This window comes from Muntiacus reevesi, chromosome 18 (assembly GCF_963930625.1).
Source record: "Muntiacus reevesi chromosome 18, mMunRee1.1, whole genome shotgun sequence".
NCBI lineage: Eukaryota > Metazoa > Chordata > Mammalia > Artiodactyla > Cervidae > Muntiacus > Muntiacus reevesi.
This window is the reverse complement of record NC_089266.1, coordinates 14508854-14530812: the sequence shown is the minus strand read 5'-3', so window position 1 is coordinate 14530812 and position 21959 is coordinate 14508854. Positions and strand designations below refer to the sequence as shown.

At 45.3% G+C, this 21959-nt stretch overlaps 2 protein-coding genes across 5 annotated transcripts; one reads left to right on the top strand and one right to left on the bottom strand.

The window, feature by feature from the left end:
- The first annotated feature begins 1384 nt into the window (after positions 1 to 1384).
- LOC136149567 (intercellular adhesion molecule 5-like) lies at positions 1385 to 9320 on the top strand. Of its 3 annotated transcripts, none has more exons than XM_065909934.1 (8): positions 1385 to 1470; positions 3888 to 3959; positions 4263 to 4529; positions 5435 to 5755; positions 6000 to 6278; positions 6818 to 7087; positions 7724 to 7966; positions 8140 to 9320. In XM_065909934.1, exons 2-8 carry the CDS (start codon positions 3911 to 3913, stop codon positions 8352 to 8354), a joined length of 1644 nt encoding a protein of 547 aa, XP_065766006.1. In that variant the 5' UTR covers positions 1385 to 1470; positions 3888 to 3910; the 3' UTR covers positions 8355 to 9320. The 3 variants fall into 3 exon arrangements, with proteins under 3 accessions (XP_065766006.1, XP_065766007.1, XP_065766005.1); XM_065909935.1 differs by having other exon boundaries at positions 1396 to 1482; XM_065909933.1 differs by having other exon boundaries at positions 1400 to 1611.
- An 8568-nt stretch (positions 9321 to 17888) lies between these two features.
- Positions 17889 to 19517, bottom strand: LOC136149199 (somatotropin). 2 transcript variants are annotated; one of them, XM_065909270.1, is made up of 5 exons: positions 19505 to 19517; positions 19104 to 19264; positions 18760 to 18876; positions 18370 to 18534; positions 17889 to 18089 (listed from the first exon to the last, which is right to left on the bottom strand). In XM_065909270.1, exons 1-5 carry the CDS (start codon positions 19515 to 19517, stop codon positions 17889 to 17891), a joined length of 657 nt encoding a protein of 218 aa, XP_065765342.1. The 2 variants fall into 2 exon arrangements, with proteins under 2 accessions (XP_065765342.1, XP_065765343.1); XM_065909271.1 differs by having other exon boundaries at positions 18370 to 18531.
- Between the last annotated feature and the right edge of the window lie 2442 nt (positions 19518 to 21959).

The window sequence follows — 21959 nt, the reverse complement described above, 5'->3', positions numbered from 1 at the left end:
AAACTAACACATTGTAAATCAACTATGCTTGAATTAAAGAGCTTTTGGTTTTCAGGTAACCAATCAACATCACTAAATGCAGACTTGGGAAGAGAACAGCTCACCCATTTAAGTTGGCCGCTGGATATTTAGCTCAAAGTCAGGCAGTGGTAAGTGTTATAAAGAAAAATAAAGCTCGGCAGTTTTAGAGTAATCAGGAAAAGCCTTTTTGAGACTGGAAAAGGAAAAAACTGATGACCATTTATTGCACACCTATGTTTAGTGTCAAAAACAATGGTAGGCATTTTCATATAAACAAACTAATGCCATTTCTGTTGGCAGAGGAGGACACTGTAAGTTACCTACATTTCCCATAGTCCTAAAGCTAGTAAGACATTCATGGACAAAATTGTTTAGCCTCAAAACTTCTATTCTATCCACCATTCCCCCTGAAACTGAGTAGGGAAAGAGAGGAGGTAGTGGTACTAGGGTACTAGAGAAGTAAGCACTCGAAAAAACATTCCAAATCTTCTCATTTCACTCCATCAAGAAACTCAGCCCATGGCTTAGGATCAGACCAGCGGTTACAGGGGAGCCAGAGCCGCAAAAGGATGTCGGAGCAAATGGCCTAATTTCGGCTCAGGGAAAGGATTTTGAGACACGACCCTCCGGAGACGTTCCACGTGGAAGTTGACAAAAGGTGGAAAGAGGCAACAAAGATTTATAAGCTCGCCCCAGTTTTTATGGCTTATTGATAGGACCTGACTGGTGCAGGGTGTGAATCAAGGGCGCACGCACATTGGGTAGGAAGTGAGGCCTAAACCAGTAGTTCTCTCATGCGTGTTACTTCTGTGTGTGGAGTGGGCTACAGAAACGGGGACCGGCAGTGGCAGGGCATCCGTTTCCCAGTCCACCCAGGAAGAGCCGGGAAGAATCCCAGTTGGGCTTCGTGCGAGTCACTCTAACTTAGACACAACGCCAAGCCCGCACTGAGGCCCAAGGCGGGAACAAAGCTGCGCGCGCAGCCCACTCCTGCGGGGAAGTCTCACCTTTTCAGGCCGCACCACCCCTCGAACAGGCAGGGGTGCCTACAGTCCCTTGTTTTCCTTATAGGGCCATTACTTGCTACAACCACAGCTTACCTTTTGTTTTCACGTTGTTTTATACAGTAAGCATTACCTTGAGTCAAATATGTGCTCTCTGTCAAGCAGGATACAAGCCACCCTACCCTCATCTTTTCCGTAACCCCCTCCGGTCGTCTTAGCTTCCCGCCCTCCTCCCTCGCCTCAGCCAACCCTCGCTAAGCTTTTGCGCAAACGTCACGAGTTTCTAGGCAGAATAGGCAAATCTTCCGGCTAGGAGAGTCGTCTTGCGCCCCCGCCCGGCAGTGCCTACCAAACGGTCTCAGCGCGTGGCCGACTCTTGAAGGCGTAGCCGGCGAAGCCGCGGAGTGGATAGAGGAGTGGCTGGAGCCGTGAGGAGCGACCCTCAGTGAGATTTTAGGTCTTGTTTTCTTCGTTTAGATTCCTGCCGGGGTCTCCTCCCGGCTTTCTTGTCAAGTCTGTGGGGGTCTGACCTCTTGGCGGGCTTTGCCTCCTCACACCCGGGAATCGTTGAGGAGTATTCACTGAAGTATGTTTCCCACATAGTTAAATTTTTAAAATACTATATGCTTTTAAAGGCCTTGAGGGCCTGTGGGGCAGTGCACACGCTTCTCGGGAAACTCCATCTGAGGCAGAGCTGACCTTTATACTCTCTGTCTAAACGATGGGCACAGCCCCTCACTCATATATTTGTCAATATTTTATTTAGTTCATTCACTCATTTTATAGTCGGTGAACGTCTGTAACCGTTCTGGGTGGTTGGGATCCATCAGTGAAAAAGGCCCTGCCCTCAGACGGGCCTTACAGTCCAGGCTGGAAGTAGGCCGGACTCCCAGGCATAACGGATCAGGAGGAGTGTGTTAGAAGGTGGTGCTGCTGAGGGAGAAGATAGCAGCCGAATTGTCCGAGAGTGTGCTGGGATACAGCCTTGTTGCAGAGATACATTGAACTGAGTGAAGCAGTGTTCAGAGAGGAAGAAGTAAATTCCAGGCAGAGGCAAGGGAGAGTGATCAAAGATTAGGATGTGATTCAATCTGTATAAGAAACTGCAAATACCCTTGGGATATAAATGGATCGTGAGCATCCCAAACTTGGGTGGAAAGTCCAGTTCAGCTACACAGCCAAAGCCATCCAACATCCCTGAAACTCTGCACTGGAAGGGTGGAGTACTAACCACTGGACCAGGGAAGTCCTGCCCACCATTCTCCTTGCAGCCTTTTTAGTGGCTGGAGTACCTGGCTATTGTGCTCCCTCCCAATAGCGCTCAGCAGAGTATATTGTTATTTGTATTTACATTTGTCTTTCCCACTAACTCCCAGGAATTCTTATGTAATAGGATAAATCTTGGTAACTTCAACACCTTACTACAAGCCTGGTTCAATAATTGTTTGCAGAAAGAATGTATGAATATGAATATAAGTAGCCCCAGTTGGGGATTTTGTACTTTTTTCACAGAGCTGTTATTACTCAAAACTCTTGTTTTGAGATTTCCTTCACAGTCTGATGTTACATTATTATCTCTTCCATGATAGGCGATCTTCCTTTGAAAGAGACGTTAAGTCACTCAAAGTTAAGTTTGGGGAATAAGATGAGTGAATATCACTTTTGCACAAAGAATAATAGAATAGCTTAATAAAGAGACTGATTTTTCTTATGTAGCTTAAAAGCCAGTTCTAGAACACCTTCCAAAAAAAATTTGAATAATGGTGTCATTACTGGATTAAATTTATAGCCTGCAGAAGTGATTATTTTGAATGATAACGTTTACTTGGGAGGGTAAATTTTGATATGCCTATTGTTTTATGTGTGAATAAAAGAGACCAAAAAACCCCCTCTTTCAGACCAGCATACAGGTAATAGAGTCTTGTACAAAACCTAATGTATGAAAAAATGCAGAATTATAGGGCTGTCATTCGTTTATGGAATATGCATGATGTGCTAGATACTGTGCTAGGTGCTGCAGAGGCAAGGTAATAAAATGATCTTTTGTTCTTAAGGAATTCCTAGTACAGTTATGATTGCATCATTAAAATAACCCACTGAGGTGAATTACATTTTAAGGTAGATAGCTTCAGAAATCACTTTTGGAATCAAGTGTACAGAAATTGTGTAATAAAGGATTATGAAGTGAAATAGCCTTAGTCAAGAAATTCCTTTCTTAGAAGAAATTAGCTTGAATTGGATTTTGAAAGAAACACTTGGTATAGATTGGCAGAGAAAAGAAGTGGACATTTAAGACTTGACTCAGCCAAAGTGTAATCGAAGTGTTGCTTGGTGAGCCTGGAGGCAGATCAGAAAGATAGATTATTTTGAGGGATATTTCATGAAGCCTGATGAAACATTTCTCCCATAAGAAAACAAGACTCTAGTGAACATGTTTTCTTGATTCAGGGTCACTTTCCATTGGACAGTGCCAGATAAACACTGCCAAATTTCATCTCTCTAAACCTCATTTTTCATATTTCCATGCTGACAGCCATTTTCTATTGACTCAAATAGAAGCAAACATGTAAACAGATAAGTGCAATACAAACTGATACAGGAATCTCACTTAATCTAATACCCCTTCATTATTTCCCATATTTTCCTGTTTGTCTTTTTGCTGTGCACATAAACCAAACTCAAATAGATAGATGAAAGAATTTCTTTTAATACAACCACAGCATTGATACTCTTGATGCAGTCTCTCCAGACCAGTATAGGTTTTCAGGAAAGGAGGTTACTCAAAGAAAGAATTTCCTACTTTCTTTTCCTCTTTATTTGGTCACTTTCTCCAGCATTGCTGCCTTCTTTCTTCCTCTCCAGCTTTTGGCCCTTCTCATAAGGAAATGCTACTGTTTGGTGTCTGGGCCCTGTTGGCCTTGATCCCTGACCCAGGTGAGGCTCTTTGGGAAGGTTTCTTTAGCTTCTATGGGCATGATTTTTAGCAATGATGTAGTTTCCATAGGGACATTAATGGAGAAATCAATACCCAAAAGATGATGAGAAGGGGGAATGGTGACAGAGTCAGGATTCTGGCTTGTTCTTTCAGGGCCCTTTTCTTGTCCTGTCCCCTGTTCCTGTTTATTCAGAGTGGGTTTCCTATTCTCTAACCTGTAAATAGATAGACTAGGCTCTGTATTCTCTTTAAGTCTTGTGGGCCTCACCAGAGACTTTGGCATGTCTGGTTGACCTTTTCAGGAGCTGCAGAGGAGCGATTTGAGGTTTCTGTTTGGCCAGATCAGGCCCTTGTAAAGTATGGACAGTCCCTTATGGTCAACTGCAGCACTAGCTGTCCAGACCCAGGACCCGGTGGAATTGAAACCTTATTAAAGAAAACCCAGGTGGGCAATGGGCCTCAGTGGAAGGAGTTTCTGCTGGAAGATGTCACACAGAATTCCATCCTGCAGTGCTTCTTCTCTTGTGCAGGGATCCAAAAGGACATAAACCTTGGCATCACTGTGTACCGTGAGTAGAGCTGAGGGCTGGGGAGGAAGGGAAGTGTGGGGGAACATGACTACTATGCCTTATATAGGGAATAGTTAGAGAATTTCTTTTAGGGGAGAGACTTGGGGCCTTTACTAAAGATTTTTGTCATACTGTAGGGATTCTTGAGCCAATTGTTTCTGTTTCCCTTTGGTGTAGGCTTTTAAATTAGGAGCAGACCATAGAGTGCATCCTGGCATCTGGGCTTGAGAATATGTTCAGATACAGGAGGCATATGCTAATGATGCTGATTTGTAAATTACCAAAAAAAAGTGTAAAATTAGTGTTGAATTGTCACAAATTCTTAGAATAAATAGGGATTAGAGAAAAGAGGGTTTTTGTAGGCTGGGGTAGTTGGAGAAGTCTCCACAGAAAAGGAGGCTCTTAAACTTCACCCCTGCATATGGTTAGGATTTGAAGTGATGGGAATGGGTAAGGAGAATCTTTCAGGTGAGCAAATAGCATCAGCAAAGATGTAACCATGAGTGTGGCCTCTGGGGTTGGAGCTTGGTTAGCTGTGGTGGAATTTTCATGTGATGCTCAGGAGCTTCTCAGATGCTGCTCACACCTCTGAAGCACTTCTGGTAAGAGAGAAAGGCTCTCCAGAATGGGAGCAAAGGGGCCCCTCCAAAGCAAAGGGGCTCTCCAAAATGGCAGTCAAAGCAAGGGGCCTCTCAGCAGTCACATGTCTTGGCTATGACTTTAGCTCCCTTCGATAGGAAGAAGCAGCCTAACTCATCTCATCCAGGGCAGAGAGCTGATGCTATTCATCAGATGGTTTAAGAGTAGCAGTCCTACCTTCTATCACAGGCTTCCTGTCCTCTTACTCTTTCTCTCTGGAGAGGTGAGTATCCTTCGCTCATCAAACCTACCTCTTTGTCTTAAAGAGCCACCAGAGCAAGTGATCGTGGAGCTGCAGCCTGCGTGGGTGGCCGTGGATGAAGCTTTCACAGTGACATGTCATGTGCCCAGTGTCACACCCCTGGAGAACCTCACCCTTATCCTTCTCCAGGATAACCAAGAACTACACCGGAAGAATTTTAGGAGCTTAGCTATGGCTTCCCAGAGAGCTGAGGTCACCATCAATGTCAAAGCCCAAAGGGAGAATGACAAGTGCAATTTCTCCTGCCATGCAGAACTGGACCTGAATTCACATGGTGGGGGGCTCTTTCACAGCAACTCAGCCCTTCAGGTACTCCGAATCTTTGGTGAGTCAGAGCCCAGGTGTGGAGGGGAATCCTGAGGCTCATTTTCCTCATCTTACCTTGGTCTTTAGGACTCATTTCCCATAGGGTTTAGGATGCAGTTGGAAGGGTATTTGAGTTCCTTTACTTGAGTTTTAAACTCATTGTGGGGAACAGAGAGCTTTTATTCTCACTCCCTACATTGTGGGGTCCTATACGATTTATCATGGCCTTTCTCCTTTCTTCCCTTCTCCTCATTTCTTGGCAGAATTTTCTCAGAGCCCCAAAATCTGGGTCTCTTCACTTCTGGAGGTTGGGATGGCAGAAACCGTGAGCTGCGAGGTGGCTAGGGTGTTCCCAGCTGAAGAGGTGATGATCCACATGTTCCTGGGAGACCAGGAGCTTAGCCCCTTTCTCTTCTGGGAAGGAGACACAATATGGGCCAATGCCACCGTTCGGGCCATGGAGATTGGTGATCAGGAGCTGTCTTGCCTTACATCTCTGGGTCCAATGGAACAGAGAACAAGCCAGCTAGTGCATGTCTATAGTAAGTGACTTGCCTCTTCCCTTCCCTTGAAGGTTCTCTCTGCCATTGAAAACTTCCATAGTAAAGGCTTGGTTATTCAACTGCAGGTATCCCCATGAACCTTTGTTTAGTATACTCCAAAGTGAACACTGGTCTTCATCTTTCTCAGATAAGTGCAGGGATGCATTGAGGCAGTAGTTCTATCCAGCCTTCACCCTGTTTCCTTAGACCATCCTACTGACAGAGTGATTATGGACGCTTGAACTTATTCCTAGGTACACTGATTTGAGGTGAGAAAGAAATCTGTAAGATGAAAAGACATCTTGTTCTCCTTGCCACAGAGGCACAGCCAAATAGGCTCATGTGGCATTTGTTATGGAGAAGCTCTCAAATTTCCAAAGCCATCTCATTGCTCCTGCCAGTCAGCATAGAAGCAGTAATGGTATCCATAACCTTTCCCTTCTTGTCTGCCTACCCGAGGGGTACCACCAGCAGCTGAGTACAGAAGTTGCTGCCAGTTTTGAGAAATATGTTTGATTCTCTTTTTCCTTTCCTTACAGGCTTCCCTCCACCAATCCTGGAGATAGAAGAAATGAACCCATTGGCAGGGACAGAAATTAACGTGACCTGCTCAGGGCATATTTTAACATCCCCCAGCCCTACTCTGCGGCTTCAGGGAGCCCCAGATCTTCCTGCGCCTGGGGAGCCTGCCTGGCTTTCACTTACCGCCAGTGAGGAAGATGATGGCCGGAATTTATCCTGTGAGGCCTCTTTGGAGGTTCAGGGTCAGCAGTTGAGCAAAACCACTGTGATCCAACTCCATGTCTTGTGTGAGTAGAAGCCTGATCTTTCTTGTCAAAACATGGATTGTTAGTCTCACATGGATTGTTAGTTTCCAGAGATCTTAGCCAATAGCTTCATTGTTAGAGTTGCCACACTTTTCTCATTAAAAAGAAAATCAAAGGAAAAAATAAAAAGTAAAGCTCTGCAAGCTTACCTTACCCATGGGAAAGTGAGTAGGGAGAAACCTGGGGGAAACTGGAACAAAAGAGAAGGCGATCAGGCTGAGGGTCAAAGGCTGAGAACATAGGGAGTAAAAACAGCTGAAACCTATGCTGAGGAGGGTAATTTCTTCATGAAAACTTGTATTTTGAAAAGTAGAAAACTCCTTGTCTCTGGGTTCACCCCTACCCATGATATCCCTCACAGAGAAGCAAAGATGAGGAGGAGGGACCCCAAGACCACCACTGAGCAAGCTCATTTAGTATTAACCCATTAAAATGCCCTGTTGCATCTCAGATTCATCCAAGGAGGAAAAAGTGTAGTTCAAAGCAGGGAACCGATAGTCCTCCCCTTGGGGAAAGAAGCTGTTGAGTGAAGGGGACACATCATCTGGGTTAGGGGAGGGAGAGGTAGCTAGTGCGTGGCACGCTGACCTGACTCCTCTGGGGACTCTCTTCTTCCAGACAAGCCACGCTTTGAGGAATCTGGTTGCCCTGGCAACCAGACCTGGCTGGAAGGGATGGAGCAGATGCTTGCCTGTGTCCCAAAGGGAAACCCGACACCGGTCTTGATGTGTACCTGGAACGGCACAGTCTTTGACCTTGAAGTGCCACAGAAGGCAACCCAGAACCACTCTAGAACCTACTGCTGCACAGCCACCAACCAGCTGGGCTCCGTCAGCAAAGACGTTGCGGTCCTTGTTGAAGGTGACTGTGGCTCCCCTGCGGCCAGGCCCAGGGTGGAAATCCCTCAGGGGAGGCAAGAAAGAGCTCAGTGGGCTGGGGAGGGGGAGGCTGACACATAAGCCTGGTGGGCTGGGGTAGGGTGATTCTCCTGCCTGCTAACCCTCCCAGTTCTCTTGTCTTCTGTGCTTCGGCAGGACTGGATGAAGGAGTGAGTTCCACCATCTTGGTGATTATTATTGTCGCCCTTGGAGCGGGCATGATGGTGATCACCGTAGCACTGTATCTAAACTATCGGTCCTGCAAAAAGGAGAGGAGGAAATTGCCCTATAGACAGAAGGAGAAGAACAAAGAAGAGGAAAGCCAGTTTACTGTTCAACAAGCAGGAAAGTACAGTAAACATAATTGTTAATTAGAAAGTTACTTGGTTGAAGACAACCTCTACCACTGGGGTTTCCTAAGGGAGGGAAGGAGGGGGTGGAAGAGAAAGGGAGACGATATCTTCTGTTCTGTGGTATCATAAAGCAGTATTTCTGGTCCTCATATCCTGTGGATCCAATCCAGCCACAAGCCCAACTCCTGTAAGAATCCAGTCCCAGTGTTCAACTAGTGAGCAGGCCTTTTGCTCCTTGTGTGTTCTTCATCAGTCCACTCTCAGATTCAGAAGTGCCTTGCCATCCCCATTTCCACTGCCCTTTGCTCCCAAACATCAGATGGAAGAGATAGCCAGAAATATCTCTGAAATACAGTGCATTTCTCATGGTTTCCTCATGACTAAATGGGAACCGATATCTTAGTCTAGCGAACAGAGTTTGAAGGTAGTCAGTACCCAGCAAAGGGCTAGAAATCAAAAACCAGTTCCCACCTACATATTACACATTCTGGGCTCCGCTAATGGGGAATTCTGGAATACTGGCTCCAGAGCTGAGCTTGGTAACATCATTAAGGTTCAGTGGCTAGTTAGGCTTCAACTCCCTAACCATCTGTTGTGTGCCCTAGAAGAGTATACATATCATAAGAAATTCCACATTGGGTCAGACAAGCAGCTTTCCTAGCCCAGTGTTCTGTCCCTGAAGTGGAAGGTAGAGTTCTTCCTTGAAATTGGGCTCTAAACATCTCTGAATTACTCTTTAGAAATCCATTATAGAGTAAATCATCTGAGTTCATATTAAACATATTTTTTTACCTGTACAAGCTCTTAGGGTAGAATCCCAATGTTTATTCTCCTTTTCCATATATAAGTATATATTTTTATATGTCTGCAAACTTTCCTTTAAGCTTCAGGAGGACTCCTCATATGACAGTGTTCACCATATGATTGAGCTTCCTTTTCTTTTCATTGGAAAGCTTATATTCAACCCTTAGAGAAGACACAAAGATTTCTAAAACCAATCTTTTCTCCCAAATCAGTTATGTATGGGTCATTGAAGTGTTGGATATGATAAAAATAAAAGTGATTTTATGTTATCTGAAAGTAGTTTTCTTCTGTGTGTGAAAGTTTTTATTAAGTCACGTAGTTGCCTTTTGAGTAAAATTTCTAAGAAAAGAATGTTCACAGCATAACCAACCAGCCCAGGGCAGGTGGCACAGTAGTTCAGGAAGTAGCATTTTTAGCTTGCCTTCAAAACTAAAGTTCAGACTTCCAGATAGAGGGCCACAGCCTTCCCCAAATTGAAAGCACCACCTGGAAAGAATACAGCAACAGGCATCAAAGTAAAAATAGTCTCATTCTTCCCAGACCTTCCCTGAGTCTGAGTTGTGGATTAGGTATAAAATAATCCTTTGGTTTTAATACACACAAAGCGGTGGGGATACACTGGTGAACAAAGCCCTGTCCCTGCCACTAGAAGCTAGAGCTTGTCAACAGCAATGCACAGTCCTGTGAATGGGGACGCGAAGACCCTTGGGAGAATACCTAACTCAGGGTCCAGGAAGGCTTCCAGGGGAGCTGGGAAATGCTTTGCTTGAATTTGTACATCAGCAACCCTCCAAATGATCTCTGCTTCCATTTTTCTAATTAGTAGGCACTGCTCTCTCATCATGTGAGTAATAGCAATTATCCACTTTTCTGAATTGAGCGCTTGGGGAAGTAAGTTAGAAAACAGGTTCAAGAAAGGAGTATAGAGTTACGTCATCCAGGAATCTTTACCCACTTCAGTGTCTTGACATCAGCTGCATCAGGTCTGTAGCTGTCATGTGCTAACCCCGCCTCATGAACCCAGAGCTCCATGGAACAGTGAATCCTAAACGGGAGGGAGGAAGGGTCTTTCCGGCTCTTCGGTCCACCTTAGAGAGCCTAGCCTGCTCCTGCCTTTGCTTCTCACTGCCACTTGGTGTCACTGTTGACAGCGTCCTACCCAGCTCATACAGATCCAGTTCCTGGTGGGCTGCCGCTGATCCTCCAGGGAGGATGACCTACTGTTCAGCTCCAGCTTAGTGGACAACTTGCATGGGGTTCTTAGAGCAGGGTACTTTGTATGGCTTATTCCCTAAGTCTCCTCAGATTTGGGTAGGCTCTTCCCCTTGTAGATTCAGAACTATTTCCTTTCTCTCCCCAGAGGAGGCATCCCTCCTAGTCAATTCTTAAAGCACAAAGGATCTTCTTACATTTCTTTTCCGGAACAATTGAGCTGGTCTCTGCTCACCCTACTAAGAGCAGTGTCTCCAGGAGACCCCACTCCCTGGAAGGTTTTGATCATACTTTTCTGAAAATAGAGCAACCAGCTCACACTTAAGTGCATTTATCCTGATTTCCTCCAGGTGAAGAGCTACCTTTAATACTCCAAAAATTTATCCTGTTAGAAAAGTCAAGGCAACTTTCTTTTAGACCTGAGAAAACACAAATCTTCAGTGAAATAATAACATTTATGTGGTATACAACTATATTTGGAAAGAAATGACTTAGTGCTTATAAATACACTAGCACGGTGTCATATATGTGTATTTACAAGTATTAGTTTGTACTATATAATGATGGTGATAATCATCATAAACTGAAAGCAAGAATCAGAAATCCATGATAACCACTGATAATGTGTATGAGCAGAAGTCATACACATCATCATTACTTTCTTACTCTTTTTTCCACTGTGTTCTCTCTTCCTCTTTTTCTACTCTGTTTTCTTTCCTCTACTTTTCCTTTTTTTTTCTAAGTTTATGTTCCCTAAGATTTAAGACTACTGGTAGGATGACCAGTTGTCCCAGTTTGCATAGAGCTGAGAGGGTCCTGTTACATGGGTCTTTTGACGCTAAAATTGGGAAAGTCTCATACAAACTGGGAAGATTGTTCATTCTAATACTGCTCCTGCTGCTGCTGCTGCTGCTAAGCCACTTCAGTCTTGTCCGATTCTGTGCAACTCCATAGACGGCAGCCCACCAGGCTCCGCCGTCCCTGGGATTCTGGCATCCCTCAAAATGTTTCTCAGCTTGCCAGGGCATTCTGACTCAAAGAAGCCACAAAGAAGTATCATTCTTGCTTCTCCCAGAAGCCCAGGGCCTGTAAATCTGAGGAGGACTCATGAAGAAAGGGGAAAGTGTCAGTTCTCTCAAATGTGTATAAAAAGACAAGGCTCACTGTATGTATTTCAGCAATAATAATGGAAAAAATTCAGGATGGCCATTTCAGGTTAAACTTAAAAGATTAAATAAAGTCAGAAAAACATTATTCCAAAGGGTCTAGGATTACTGGAGCTCTGTCTATTGAATTCTTTCTTATGCACATCTCACTAATCGTAGAGAAGTTGTTTTCATTAAAAAATGTTTTAAACATTTTAAAATTATGCATTAGGATGTAATATACAACATAGTAGCTATATTTAATACTGTATTGCATATTTGAAAGTTGCTAAGAGAATGGATCTCAAAAGTTTTCATCACAGGACTTCCCTGGTGGTCCAGTGGTTAAGAGTTCACCATTCAATGCAGGAAATTTGGGTTTGATCCCTGATTGGGGAGCTAAGATCCCACATGCCTAGTGGTCAAAATACCAAAACATAAAATGGAAGCAATATTTTTATAAATTTAATTAAGACTTTGAAAATGATCCATATAAAAAAATCTTTAAAAACAGTTCTCATCACAAGAAAAAAAAGTTGTAATCATGTATGCTAACAGATATTAGCTAGACTTACTGTGGTGATCACTTCACAATATATACAAATATGAGATCATTATATGAAACATACATATAGCTTATGTATTAAAAACATATAAACTAATACACTATTTGAAACTAATACAATGTTTTATGTCAGTTATACCTCAATGTGAAGATTTAAATTGAGGTAAAATATACGTAACATTTACGCACACTCATATTGTGTAACCCATCCCCAGAACTCATTTTCATTTTGCAAAACTAAAATTCTGTTAAGCAGCTCCCTGTTGACCCTCCTCCCAGTCCCTGATAAACCAGCATTCTACTTTCTGTCTCTATGAATTTGACTACGCTAAGTACTTCATATGTGAGGACTCATCTAACATTTGTCTTTTCACTCCTGGCTTATTAGAACCTTTAAAGTTGACTGGTTATGGACTTCCCCGATGGTCCTGCCTTCCAGTGTAGGGGGTGTGAGTTTGATACCTGGTCAGGGAGCCAAGATCCCACACGCCTCGTGGTCTACAAATCAAAACATGAGACAGAAGGAATATTGGAACAAATTCAATAAAGACTTTAAAAAGGATTTTTAAAAAGCCTTAAAAAAATAAATAGAAAATAAAATGAACTGGCTAGAACTGGAAACAGAAACACTGAAACTGGCCCAGGTCTCTCATCTCCTTTTGTTCCTTTTTACCAAGCGCACTTGTGCACATGTGCAATTCATCTTTGTGGTTCCAACTCAGTAATTCTCAACCTTCTCAGGGAGCATTTAAAAATTCTCTTGTCCATGTTCCACTCCCAGATTCATTAAAGTTAGAATCTCAGGGAGTGAAGGCTACTGCAAACATCTCAGGCATTTCTAATTTGCATTCAAGATTGCCACCCAGTGCCTAGCTGGAGAGCTGAAAAGGCAGATGTGTATGTGTGTTCTGTGTGCTTAGTTGCTTAGCTGTTTGCAACTCTTTGCAACCCCATGGACTTCAGCCCATCAGGCTCCTCTGTCCATGGGGATTCTCCAGGCAAGAATACTGGAGTGGGTTGCCATGCCCTCCTCCAGGGGGTCTTCCCAACTCAGGGATCGAGCCCAGGTCTCCCGAATTGCATCGGATTCTTCATCATCTGAGTCACCAGGGAAGCAGATGAACAGGTGGCAAATCAGAGAGTTTAGGGCAGATGATCTTTAAGGTCTCTTTTTTAAAAATTATTTATTTATTTATTTATGGCTGCACTGGGTGTTCCTTGCTACATGGGCTTTTCTCTAGTTTCAGTGAGCAGGGGCTGCTGTTCCTTGTGTTGTTCAGGCTTCTCATTGCAGTGGCTTCCTTCTCTTACTGTGGAGCCCAGGCTGTAGGCGTGCAGGCTCAGTAGTTGCAGCCCCCAGGCGCTAGAGTGCAGCGGACTTTAGTAGTTGGAACATGTGGTCAAGTTCTTTTTAAATTCAAAAATTTTGCAAAATCAACTAGCATCTTTGTAACTCTCAACCAGCAATGGTTGAGTTGCTTCAGCTAGACTTAGAAGGAGATGAACCAAAGCTGTCTGGAGTGTGGCTCCCCCTACAGTTTACTGCTGTCTGGACAAGCCCACTGTCCTGTCCTACTCTTTCCCACGCCATGGACTGTAGCCCACCAGGCTCTGCTGTACATGGAATTTCCTAGGCAAGAACACCAGAGTAGGGTGCCATTTCCTACTCCAGGGGATCTCCCCAACCCAGGGATCGAACCCAGGTCTCTCGTGTCCACCTGTGTTACCAGGCAGGTTCTTTACCACTAGCGCCATCCGGGAAGCCACAGAGAGGCCTCTTACTGGTGGCTATAACACCCCTCTCCTGCCACATTCATCCAACACACACTTCTTAATATGGCTCACTTTCCCTTTAAAACACTTATTCAAGTAATAGATAATAGTATTTGTGCTCAATACATCAACTTCTAAAAGACCTTGAGATTTGCAAATAATTCTAAAGTCAAATGGGGACATTACAGGGATATTGATTTCAGCTGAATGTAAGAGAAACTTTACTGAAACCTGACGGGCTTAATAGAATAAATTGCCTTATGAATAGTGATTCCCTTGACACCAGTGCAATACAAGTGAGTATGACCTGTGAGAGGTACTATATCGTAAGAATCCTAAATCAGAAGGAAGAAGGATGACCTGTGAGGAGGCCCTGTGCATGTATGCTATGTCGCTTCAGTCATGTCCGACTCTCTGCGACCCCATGAACTGTAGTCCCCCAGGCTCCTCTGTCCATGGATTCTCCAGGCACGAATACTGGACTGGGTTGCCATGCCTTCCTCGAGGGGATCTTCCAGACCCAGGGATTGAACCCTTGTCTTCTGTGGCTCCTGCATTGCAGGTGAATTCTTTACTGCTGAGCCACCGGGGAAGCCCCTGTGATGCCCTCCTAAATCCAAACTTCCCTGATTTTTATTTATTTATTTTGGTTGCAATTTATTTATTTATTTATCTTAGTTGTGGCATGTGGGATCTTTTTAGTTGCAGCATGTGGGATCTAGTTCCCTGACCAGGGATCAAACCTAGGCCCCCTGCATTTGGAGCTTGGGGTCTTAGACACTGAACCACCAAGGAAGTCCCCAAAAGTTCATGATTTTAAACTCAGACAATTAAAGATTGACCTGAAGCAGAGGGATGGTTTCTGAGCTAAGAAATGGAGCTCCAGGGTTCTGATTATTCCAACTTTCAACCACTCCCCAAGTATATTTACATTAATGACTAAATGTAAGATATCCCAAGTGAATACAAGTGTGTCCCATTTGGAAGAAAATTCATTACAGCATGTAAAAACTTCCTAAAAGCTTTTTAGGAAGATTTGCTGATTATTTTCATTGTAAAAGAATTATTGATTTTGTAACATCATGTTTTACAAATATGGATAGAAATAACAACATGTAAGAGAAAAAAAAGAAGAGATAAATTAATCTGCAATTTTATTTGGAGATTTTAAAACTCATTTTTCAGTACTTATGAAAGTAAATAAGCTTCCTCCCCTAAAATCGTCTTTGTTTTTAATTTCTTAATTTTCATTAGAGGACATCCTCCATATTAATTCAATGTTGTTAAATGCTTTGATACTTGTTTATGTTCCTGAAATACTTGGAAATTAAGCAACATAAGTCTAAATTGCCATAGTCAAAGAAATTTGGAAAACATTTGAACTCGAGGATAATGAAATCACAAAATATCAAAATTTGTAGCATGTAGCTAAAGCACTGATTAAAGGAAAACTTATACCTTTAAATCTTATATTTGAAAAGAATAAAGCTCTAAAGTTGGCAATCTAAAAATCCACTTAAAGAATATAGAAAGCTTTTAAGAATAAAACTTAAAGTGAGTAGTAAAGTAGAAATAATAAAGATATGAGCAAAATTTAATGGATAAAAATTAAAATTTAACAGAAAATAGAGTTAATTTGAACATCTAAGCATTAATTTGTGGATCACCAGTTACTTAGCCAAGGTGCTTGGGTGACTAAAAACAACTTTAAAACTGCCCTTTGAAGTGTATTTAGAAAGAAAAAAGAAACATTCAAGTTGCCATTAAGGAAACAGAATGTGATTCAATAGTGAGCATTTAAACATTCCTTTGGAAAAACACAGAGCACCCTACAATGCAAAAGCAGCTGAAGCTTCTCAAGTGCTGTAATGTGTCAATCACTTTAGAACACTTTTTTCATTTGCTCCTCACCCAAACCTTATAAGGCAATACATTATTATCTCTATTTTGTAGGTGAGCAAACTGGGTCTCAGGGAGGTTAAGGCATTTCTTCCCGAGCCGAAGTTCAAGTCCAAGTCTTCCTGATTCTTTCTCTTATTCCAAGTTATCCCAATCCATTCCTCTAGTATTGCTCACTGACAGCTTGAAGAGCAAATGTGATTGGGTTAAATTTTGCCCTTAAAATGTTTTCAATATGAATTAGTTGCCAATGTTTAAATATTCAATTTTACATGAAAGTCTGGATACCCTGTCTGTCTTGAAGAATCAGAAGATCTGGCACCCCTGCACCTGAGCTTTTAAAAAAAAAAAAAAAAATTATTTATTGGGCTGAGTCAGGTTGCAGCACTTGGGATCTTTAATTTCAGCATGAGGGTTCCAGTTCCCCAACCAGGGGTTGAACATGGGCCTCCTCCATTGGGAGCACAGGGCCTTATAAGCTGAACCACCAGGGAAATCCCCTGAGGTCTTTTTATTAAAATAATATATTTAGTTTTGGCTGTGCTAGGTGTTGGTTGCTGCAAGAGGGTTTTCTCTAGTTGCAATGAGTGGGGACTACTCTACTTTCTAGTTGTGGTGAGCAGGCTTCTCATAGAGTGGCTTCTCTTGTTGCAGAGTGCAGTTCGAGGGCTTTGGTAGTTGTGATGTACAGGTTTTGTTGCCCTGAGGCATGTAGAATCTTCCCAGATCAGGGATCAAACCCGTGTCCCCTGCATCGGCAGGTGGATTCTCAACCACTGGGCCACCAGGAAAGTCCTCCTGCAGTCCTGAATGCAGGACAAGGCAATGTAACAAGGCTGGATGGGCTGCATCCTTAGTTGGGGCCTGGGTTCTTTAGGTTGCCCTGGTTCCCACCCCTCTTGTGCTGTATCCTTCACAAACAGGCTAAGTGCTAGTTGCTATTTCTCCCTTCACATGTAGACCTTGCCACTTATGTACATAACCAACCTGGTACCTGTTGGCACTGAATTTGGAACCCCTCAATTAGAATTGGGTTTCCCAGGTGGCGCTAGTGGTAAAGAACCCGCCTGTCAATACAGGAGACATAAGAGACACTAGTTCCATCCCTGGGTCGGGAAGATCCCCTGGAGGAGGAAATGGCAACCCACTCCAGTATTCTTGCCTGGAGAATCCCATGGACAGAGGAGCCTGGCGGGCTGCAGTCCATGGGGCTGCAAATAGTCGGATGCGACTGAAGCAACTTAGCGTGTACACGTGCATTTAGAATCTCTCTTCCACTTCCCTTGCCCCAGTTCAGATCCCAAACATTCTGGTCCTATTGGTCCCAAAGCCATTTTTGCATGGTTCCCATTTCCCAAAGGGCTTCCCTGGTGGCTCAGAGGATTAAGAATCTCCCTGCAATGCAGGAAACCTGGGTTTGATCCTTGGGTTGGGAAGATCCCCTGGGGAATGGCAACCCACTCCAGTATTCTTGTCTGGAGAATCCCATGGACAGAGGAGCCTGGTGGGCTGCAGTCCATGGGGTCACAAAAAGCTGGACACGACTGAGTGAATAATACATACACATTTCCCAAGGGTAGTTGGGCTGAGCGGGTAGTCACCTTAAAATTTCTGCACAAAACTAATTCTGTGATTTCTCTCATTACTTCCTCACACGTTGGAGGCATTTTCTCTACCTCTGTACTTAATAGCCTGTCTTGCTTTCATTTCTTCCCATTCTTGGGGGATAGGTTTGGTTTGGTAGTGCTGTTGAGGGGGGGAGAAACCGTTCCAAGTACTTTAGCAGATGGGATTGAAGGCGGAGCCGTCCTGAGCTACGAGTATCCTATGAGTGGAGCTGAAACTAAGGCCCAGGGGCATGGACAGGGTGTGTCAACGAGAAGGGGATGTGCCTGCTTCTTTCTGGCCCAGGAGGAACCGGGTCAATTATTCAGCATCTGGGTACCCATAGAGCCCACAGGATCCCTGCTATTGTCTTCCCAATCCTCCCCCTTGCTGCCCTGCCCCACCCCACCCCCCAGAATAGAATGACCCCTACTCAGACAACGTGATGCAACCTCATTTTATTAGGGAAGGACAGTGGGCACTGGAGCGGCACCTTCCAGGGTCTAGGAAGGCACGGGGGAGGGGTCGCAAACAACAGATGGCTGGCAACTAGAAGGCGCAGCTGGCTTCCCCGAAGCGGCGACACTTCATGACCCGCAGGTACGTCTCCGTCTTGTGCAGGTCCTTCCGGAAGCAGGAGAGCAGACCGTAGTTCTTGAGCAGCGCGTCGTCACTGCGCATGTTCGTGTCAAATTTGTCATAGGTCTGCTTGAGGATCTGTGCAGCCCGGGGGGTGCCATCTTCCAGCTCCTGCCAAAGGAGGGAGAGACAGAGAGGCCGAAGGGCCCTCAGGAGCGGCTCCCTCCTGCCCGCTCCATTTTCCACCCTCCCCTCTGGGCTTGGAGAAGGGCGAGGAGGGAGGATTCAAAAGGGGAAAAGGTTTCTTCTGGGTCAAGGCTGGACTGCTAGGAAGAGAGAGAGAGCAGGGATCTCTCTCCCCCCGTCCTTGCGTGTTGCCCACCTCTGGGCTAAGCCAGGATAGGGTTGGCATGGCCCCCAGGGTGGAAGGGACCCACAACGGCATCCCCACCCTCATCAGGGCCAGGATGCCCTCCTCCAGGTCCTTCAGCTTCTCATAGACGCGGTCCGAGGTGCCAAACACCAGGCTGTTGGTGAAGACTCTGCTGAGGAACTGCAGGGGCCCGAGCCACGACTGGATGAGGAGCAGCGAGATGCGAAGCAGCTCCAAGTCCTGCTGGCAGATGGGTGGTTGGTGGGCGCTGCGGGCTCGGGGCGGCCCTGCAAGGCCAGCCTCTGCCCGAGGACCTCTTGCCACCACCGCCAAGCACCACCCTCCACTGCCATCCAACACCCTCTGCACCTCGGGGAGAAGGCCGCCCCAGGCCCGGTGCGGAGAGCTGGGGCAGCCTCCTTAGGATGAAGGAGGTCCCCTGCTCCTCAGTCCTAGGTGGCCACTCACTGATTTCTGCTGGGCCTCGTTCTTGCCCGTGGGGGCCGGGATGGTTTCAGAGAAGCAGAAGGCAACCTGGGTGTTCTGGATGGAGTATCTCTGTCCCTCCGGGATGTAGGTGCGCTCCTGGGGGAAGAACACGTCCACTCAGGTCTAAGTTGGTGCGCGGTTCCCCTCACTGCCTTATTTGGAACCCTCCCCACCCCACACACCCCTGTTTCTGCTCCCCTGACCGCATCCTCACTTCGATAAAATTCCACTGAACTCCTCAGTGTCCCCCCACTCTGTGGAGGGGGCGCGGATTCACCCCTTCCTGCCTCCCCACCCCTAGGACGCATCCCTGGGGAGCTTACAAACTCTTTGAAGGTGTCAGCAGCCAGCTGATGCAGGTGCTGGGCCCGGAGCACGGCGTTGGCAAACAGGCCGGACAAGGACATGGCCGGGAAGGCACCCACCACCTGAATCCAGGGCAGGCAGAGCAGGGTGAAGGCCAGGAGCAGGGAGGTCCGGAGGCCTGGGGAGAGACCAGGAGGGCCGCGAGCAAGGGGCCCAGGGAGCTAGACGCCTGATCTCCTGCCAGCCCCTGCCTGCCCTTCCCTCCAGGGACTGAGAACCTTTAAAACTTGCCTGGGGGTAGATACCTATGTTCACATTTGGAAGCCCTAAAACCCAAAGCTGTGGACACATCCATCGGCGGGGCCCCCCGCATCACCCCTTTAGGACACGCTAATGGAGGGGATTTTAGCGAGCTTACCTGCCGCCATCATAGCTGGTGAGCTGTCCACAGGACCCTGAGTCGTCTGCTGAACTGGGTCCTGGGGTCCTGGGATTGGTGCCTGCTGGGCCCTTTTTATACCGTGGCCTCTTCTCTCTCTCCCTTTCCCCCCACCTGTGCGCTCTATGCATTTATGCAAGGACCACTGGCAGCCGGTGCTAATGGATAATTTAGAACCTCCTCTCACTTGTCCTGTTCCCGTTCCTTCTCTGGGGTCATGTCCCCCAGGCCTGTCATCATCCCCTCTCCACTGCCACCAGCCTGAGGGCTGTGCACACAGGGTCTCAGCTTGAGAGCTCACCCCACTGGTTTTCTTTTAAAGGGGGAGATAGCGGAAGCAAATGGGCTTCCCAGGTGACTCAGCCCTAAAGAATCTGGCTGCAAATGCAGGAGACTCAGGTTCGATCCCTGGGTCAGAAAGATCCCCTGGAGAAGAGAATGGCAACCCACCCCAGTATTCTTGCCTAGAAAATCCCAAGGACAGGGGAGCCTGGTGGGCAACAGTCTCAGTTCAGTTCAGTTCCATCGCTCAGTTGTGTCTGACTTCTTGCGATCCCAGGAATGTAGCACGCCAGGCCTCCCTATCCATCACCAACTCCTGGAACTTGCTCAAACTCATGTCCATTGAGTCGGTGATGCCATCCAACCATATCAGCCTCTGTCGTCCCCTTCTGTTGCCCTCAATCTTTCCCAGCATGAGGGTCTTTTCCAATGAGTCAGTTCTTCGCATCAGGCGACCAAAGTATTGGAGTTTCAGCTTCAGCATCAGTCCTTCCAATGAATATTCAGGACTGATTTCCTTTAGGATTGACTGGTTGGATCTCCTTGCAGTCCAAGGGACTCTCAAGAGTCTTCTCCAACACCACAGTTCAAAAGTGCCTCTTTTGAACTTTGGCGCTCAGCTTTCTTTGTAGTTCAACTCTCACATCCATACATGACTGCTGGAAAAACCATAGCTTTGACTAGACGGACCTTTGTTGGCAAAGTAATGTCTCTACTTTTCTGTATGCTGTCTAGGTTGGTCATAGCCTTTCTTCAAGGAGAAAGCATCTTTTAATTTCATGGCTGCAGTCACCATCTGCAGTGATTTTGGAGCCCCCCAAAATAAAGTCTCTCACTGTTTCCATTGTTTCCCCATCTATTTGCCATGAAGTGATGGGACCGGATGCCATGATCTTCGTTTTTTGAATGCTGAGTTTTAAGCCAACTTTTTCACTCTCCTCTTTCACTTTCACTTTTAGTTTTTTGACTTTTAGTTCTTCTTTGCTTTCTGCCATAAGGGTGGTGTCATCTGTATATCTGAGGTTATTGATATTTCTCCCAGCAACCTTGATTCCATCCCCAGATGAAGTAATCTTGCTTCATCCAGCCCAGCGTTTCTCATGATGTACTCTGCATATAAGTTAAATAAGCAGGGTGACGATATACAGCCTTGACATACTCCTTTCCCAATTTGGAACCAGTCGGTTGTTCCATGTCTGGTTCTAACTGTTGCTTCTTGACCTACATACCGATTTCTCAGTAGGCAGGTAAGATAGTCTGGTATTTCCATCTTTTTAAGAACTTTCGACAATTTGTCAAAGGCTTTTCGACAGTCAAAGGCTTTGGTGTAGTCAATAAAGCAGAAGTAGATGCTTTTTCTGGAACTCTCTTGCTTTTTCTATGATCCAATAGATGTTGACAATCTGATCTCTGGTTCCTCTGCCTTTTCTAAATCCACCTTGAACATCTGGAAATTCATGGTTCACGTACTGCTGAAGCCTGGCTTGGAGAATTTTGAGCATTACTTTACTAGCGTGTGAGATGAGTGCAATTGTGCGGTAGTTTGAGCATTCTTTGGGATTGGAATGAAAGCTGCCCTTTTCCTGTCCTGTGGCCACTGCTGAGTTTTCCAAATTTGCTGGCATATTGAGTGCAGCACTTTCACAGCATCATCTCTTAGGACTTGAAATAGCTCAACTGGAATTCCATCACCTCCACTAGCTTTGTTCATAGTGACACTTTCTAAGGCCCACTTGACTTCGAGTTCCAGGATGTCTTCCTCTAGGTGAGTGATCACACCATTGTCATTATCTGGGTCATGAAGGGTTTTTTTGTATAGTTCTTCTGTGTATTCTTGCCACCTCTTCTTATTATCATCTGCTTCTGTTAGGTCCATACCATTTCTGTCCTTTATTGTGCCCGTCTTTGTATGAAATGTTTCCTTCGTATCTCTAATTTTGTTGAAGAGAGCTCTAGTCTTTCCTATTCTATTGTTTTCCTCTATTTCTTTGCATTGATCACTGAGGAAAGTTTTCTTATCTCTCCTTGCTATTCTTTGGAACTCTGCATTCAAATAGGTTTATCTTTCCTTTTCTCCTTTGCCTTTAGCTTCTCTTCTTTTCTCAGCTAAGGCCTCCTCAGACCATTTTGCCTTTTTACATTTCTTTTTCTT

What these genes read in the sequence shown, in the direction of transcription:
- LOC136149567 (XM_065909934.1), top strand. Translation starts at nt 3,911, where the DNA reads ATGCTACTGTTTGGTGTCTGGGCCCTGTTGGCCTTGATCCCTGACCCA. An exon ending in TCAGGTACTCCGAATCTTTG is followed by an intron (nt 5,756 to 5,999) that starts GTGAGTCAGAGC and finishes ATTTCTTGGCAG; the next exon opens with AATTTTCTCAGAGCCCCAAA. An exon ending in GATCCAACTCCATGTCTTGT is followed by an intron (nt 7,088 to 7,723) that starts GTGAGTAGAAGC and finishes CTCTTCTTCCAG; the next exon opens with ACAAGCCACGCTTTGAGGAA.
- LOC136149199 (XM_065909270.1), bottom strand. An exon ending in CTGACACCTTCAAAGAGTTT is followed by an intron (nt 18,877 to 19,103) that starts GTAAGCTCCCCA and finishes TTCTTCCCCCAG; the next exon opens with GAGCGCACCTACATCCCGGA. An exon ending in GCATCCTGGCCCTGATGAGG is followed by an intron (nt 18,090 to 18,369) that starts GTGGGGATGCCG and finishes CTCCTTTGGCAG; the next exon opens with GAGCTGGAAGATGGCACCCC.